General features: G+C 29.5%; 1 protein-coding gene across 1 annotated transcript; it reads left to right on the forward strand.

Moving 5' to 3' along the window:
• The first annotated feature begins 3,900 nt into the window (after positions 1-3,900).
• Positions 3,901-4,932, forward strand: LOC112526415 (AT-hook motif nuclear-localized protein 23-like). Its single transcript, XM_025136698.1, has one exon. It carries the CDS (start codon positions 3,901-3,903, stop codon positions 4,696-4,698), a length of 798 nt encoding a protein of 265 aa, XP_024992466.1. The 3' UTR covers positions 4,699-4,932.
• Positions 4,933-5,269: the final 337 nt, after the last annotated feature.

Here is a 5,269-nt window from a genome sequence, read left to right on the forward strand (position 1 = left end):
TGAATGTCAAATTATCTAATTACTCTTGTATTTAATATATGAGTTACATTTTAACATAAAGAAAATGTGGAATATGATTGGTTGATCTTGGTTAGTATAGTTAACACAAATTTCTTGGTTAGTATTTGATGTGATTGTGCATATGTATCGATATGAACATCTATTGTCTTTGATATGTGTTCATTTAAACGAATTCAAATGTCATACTAATCACTTACCAATAGGAACGCTATGATCATTTTCTTCATTATCGGAATTCGAATTCCGAATGTAGTCATAGACGATTTTAACTTTGTCATTTCCATTGTTGTCGATCTGTTTTACAATATGTTTATTCATATTACTCGGACGATATGTAAATCTTTTACACTTACGAAAACAATATAATTATATGCAGGAGAACATCATTTGTAAATTTTGATCATGAACACGTATGAAATCAAATACAATATTACATCATGATCAATTAATGAGATTTTTTAGATTTGTAACTCCCAATTAATTATTTGGGAGTTACATGAATGTCAAATTATCTAATTACTCTTGTATTTAATATATGAGTTACATTTKAACATAAAGAAAAKRTGGAATATGATTGGTTRAKCTTGGTTAGYATAGTTAACACAAATTTATTGGTTAGTATTTGAACCAAACTCTCTCTCTCTCTCTCTCTCTCTCTCTATATATATATATATATATATTCTAGAAAAACTCTTAAAAACAAATTGTAAAAGTATTATATTTATCAAAGACATACTAAATACATTAAAGGTTACTAGAAAGATATTCGTGCAATACAACGAGATACATCTTTATTTAAGTATTCCGTTTTATTTTTTGTCTCTGTTAATATAATACGGTTTATATGATTTTGAGAAGAATATATTATTTTCACTTTTGAATAAAGATAAATATGAAGATATCATAATATTTTGAAAAAAATATATCAATATAAAATTAATTATTTAAAAGTTCTCTTTTTTTAATACAATTTCTTTAATTTAACCTTTTATTATAATTTAATTTATATTTAATAACAAAGTAATTTATTTTTGACTTAACAATATAATTTCTATAAGGATAATAATTATGTTAGAACTCAATGATTATCCTAATTATATTTTAGATTTTTTTATTTAAAATGAGATGTTTATCCTATATTTGATTATGTTTATTCTATATTTGATAATGTTTATCTGCAGTTAGTTATATGAATTAAAAAATGGAGCTTTAATAAGTTGTACTTACGCATAATTTACTTATAATCTTGAATTTTAAGTAATATGTATCAATAAACAGTACTTCATGTATAAAAAATAGTTTTTAATTTTTTTTTTTGTCAAATACTCTATAATATAGTATAAATTATAATTTGTTGAGAAATTCTTATTCCATATAAATAAAATAACAAAAGATATATAGCGTGAGTTTCAAGTTTATAATGAAAATCTCATGGTTTCGGTTTCAAACACAAATACACAAATACACTCAACTCTTTATTATTTTTCATTCTTGTTGTCTTGTTATAAAATATTTAAATATGAGTCCAACATCTTAAAACCATCAATATCAAAACCATTTTAGCAATGAATTTTATCTAAAACCAAATATTTTATTATTTATTTTAAAATATGTATGATTATAAATTAATATAATATAGTATGCATAAATTGTTATTGCTATCTTTTAATAAAACATTACATTAAAATAAACAAATGTTATGTTGATTCTTATTTCAAATTTATCATTGTACGGTTTACAATAAATTTTTAGCATATTTAAAGGTCTCGTTTGTCCGTTATGATAAAAAAAAAAAGTAAAAAAAATAGAACTTCAAAAATTACGTAACATCAATATCATCTATAAAATAAAATCAAGCCCTCTACAACTCTATTGTCGCCCGCCGTCCTCCTTTTCCGTTTTCACCATTTCCGACCACCGTCCTCCTTTTCCGTTTTCACCTTTTCCACTCACGGATCCCTCACCATCTAAATCTCTCATTTTTTGTTTTCCGTCAATTTCTTACCTTAAGAAAGATAAAAACCCACAATAAAGAAAGAACAAGACCCATATTAACCATCAATAAACATTTTTGAGTGTTTGAATAAATAATTTATACCGGTGTCAAACCGGTAATAAAGAGTTTTTGAAGAAGTTAAACACTTCTAACTTATAATAAGTTAATAAATGTTATTGTAGAAAAATATAAGTTGTTTCAAATAAGCAATCATAAACACTCGCCCCCTAAAATTATGTAATTAAAATGAGAAGTTTTTTTATTATTTAATATGGAATTCTAATCATGAAATATAAGAAATATGTGACATGTCGTAATTATTGATGCAATGTCAATTTATCAAATATAATTTTTTAAAATTTTTAAATATTAGTTGTCGTTTACTTAGATGACGTCATTATTAGTAAGTAATTTTGAGACGCTTGAATGGTAATTTAAATTTTTTTTCTAAAAATTATATTAAAAAAAATGTTCAAGCAACTAATATTTGCAAAATGTTATCGATTTGGATCGTATCCTAACAGAATTATTACACTTCAAATAAATAGGTGTTTGAGATTGTTTATAAAAATAACTTATTGACTTATTTCGGTGTGTCACCGTTATTAAGCATTTTTAAGTGTTTGGATAAACAACTTATACCGGTGTCAAACCGGTAATAATAAGTTTTTAAAGAAGTTAAACTCTTCTGACTTATAATAAGTTGATAAGTGTTTTTATAGAAAAATATAAATCGTTTCAAATAAGCAATCTCAAACACCCCAAAAACTATTCTATTCAACTTAAAGAAAATTGGAAATAAAAATTAATTATTTTATTATCATTCTATTTAATTAATAATTGTTTATTTAATTAATAATTGTTTATTATATATAATAAAATATGTTTGAATACAAGACTTGTTAGCAAAATCTATTAATCTAGTGATAGTATTTTGTTATTTATTTATTTCATTACCTACTTATGAAAAGATCCTTTTGAAATTTTAATTTGTTTATTTAAATGTGTGCTTATTTCGCTTTATTTATATAATCCATTATATTTTATCCACGATGTGATGATCATTATATTTTATCCAACCAAATACACCCTAAATTCTTTCCATAAATTCAAGAAATTGATGACATCATTTATAAATATTTCATATTCTATCAATTTCCTCCATGTGTTATATATATATATATATATATATAGGGTTAGTTTTACGAAAATTTATCAAAAAAACATGAAAAATCGATTAACAATCTCATAATCGTTCATCTGGACCGTATGTACATATGAATACAAGTACTTTATAAACAAATTGTCCGGTATGCAACATACAATCCTACATCAAATCAAAAAACAACTTAAATTACTTATATGTACATATGTATACGGTCCAAAATGAGTATTCTTAAGTTTTTCATTTTTTGAGGTTTTTCTCTAAACCTCCCCTCTCTCTCTCTCTCTTTATATATATATATATATATATATATATATATATAAAAGGTCGGTTCACATGAGACCAATCTGTTTTTGTGAGATCTGTGAGACCAGTTTTTTACACTTGACACTTTACAGCAAAATGCTGTAAAGGTAAAAAAAAAAAGTCAAACATACGCACCTTTTTGTCGTGAAGTTTTAAGTGTATAAAAATGTTCTCACATATCTCATTAAAACAAGTTAGTCTCACATGATCCAAATATATATATATATATATATATAAACTCTATGTCTCTCTCTCTCCTATATATATATATATATACTCTCTCTCTCTCTCTCTCTCCCCTTCCCACATGTAATAAAAAAATAAGGCTCATGTATTCTTTTTTTTTAAACCCTAAATTTCCTCCATTACCATCATACTTTATTATTCTTCTCCTCTTTCTCTCTTGTTCTACATGGCTAGTAACTTAGACTTGAGTTCTACTTCCCCATTCAATCTCCAAACCCTCCAACACCGCCCTGATCTCCATCTCCAAATCCCTCCTGACTCCGAATACGATACCAACCAAACCACCCCTGGTTCCGGCGACGGTGGCGGCGGCCGCCGTCCTCGTGGACGTCCTCCTGGTTCCAAGAACAAGCCCAAACCACCAGTCATCATTACTCGTGAGAGCGCCAACACCTTACGAGCTCACATCCTCGAGATTAGTAGTGGATGCGACGTTTTTGAATCTGTTGCCGATTATGCCAGGAAGCGTCAACGTGGGATTTGCATAGTTAGCGGCAGCGGAACCGTGAACAACGTTAGCCTCCGGCAGCCGGCTGCCACCGGATCTGTTGTGACCCTTCATGGCCGGTTCGAGATACTTTCGCTGTCGGGATCGTTCTTGCCTCCTCCGGCACCACCGGGTGCCACCAGTTTGACTATTTACTTGGCGGGTGGACAAGGACAGGTTGTCGGTGGAAACGTTGTCGGAGCTCTGGTTGCTTCTGGGCCAGTAATCGTCATAGCAGCTTCTTTTACGAATGTAGCGTATGAGAGGCTGCCATTAGATGAAGAGGAAGCGGCTGCGAGTAGTGGCGGAGGTGGAGGCGGAAACGGAGACGGGGATGGTGGCGCCGGTCACCCCTTTTCAGACCCATCATCCATGGGCTTACCCTTCTTTAACTTGCCACTCAACATGCCAAATGTCCAGTTACCGGTGGACGGCGGTGGTTGGTCCGGTAACCCATCGAGCCGGCCGACGTTTTAACAGCTTGGAAGTCTCTAATCTTGAAGAAAAAGGTCAGACAAAACGAATGGATCATCATTCATTATTTGACCATCACATCTTCACCTTTTTTTGTTCCATCTTCAATGGGATTAATCCACTCAGCCCTATTCTGTTGATCCAACTGTAGCCTTAGTTCTTTAAATTTGTGAATTAAGATCAAATCTTCATTGTCTTGTTGTTTGGTACTGTGTTTGTGAAACCCTCTTCATCTTTTCAGCTATTTTATATAACCCACTAATTATTATCATCACTTATGACTTATTTTAAAAGCAAACATGATAATTAAACCGATGTTCTTCCTTCTTGGGCTTAATGATCCAGTTTAAAAATGTCTGAATCAACATTTTAAATACAACGACGTTTGATTTTTTAATTAAATTCCAGCAAATACTTAATTGTAAAATCAAGGTGTAGCTATCAGTTCTTGGAATCAAAATTATTTTATATTGATTCGGGAGTTAAATCAATCAGTTTGACTTTTTAAAATTCAGACAACAGACTTCAACTAGTTTTTTCACATTAAATTGAGTAACATCTAACAGATATTATT

This window comes from Cynara cardunculus (genome assembly GCF_001531365.2).
Source record: "Cynara cardunculus var. scolymus isolate 2C chromosome LG 14, CcrdV1, whole genome shotgun sequence".
Taxonomy (NCBI): domain Eukaryota; kingdom Viridiplantae; phylum Streptophyta; class Magnoliopsida; order Asterales; family Asteraceae; genus Cynara; species Cynara cardunculus.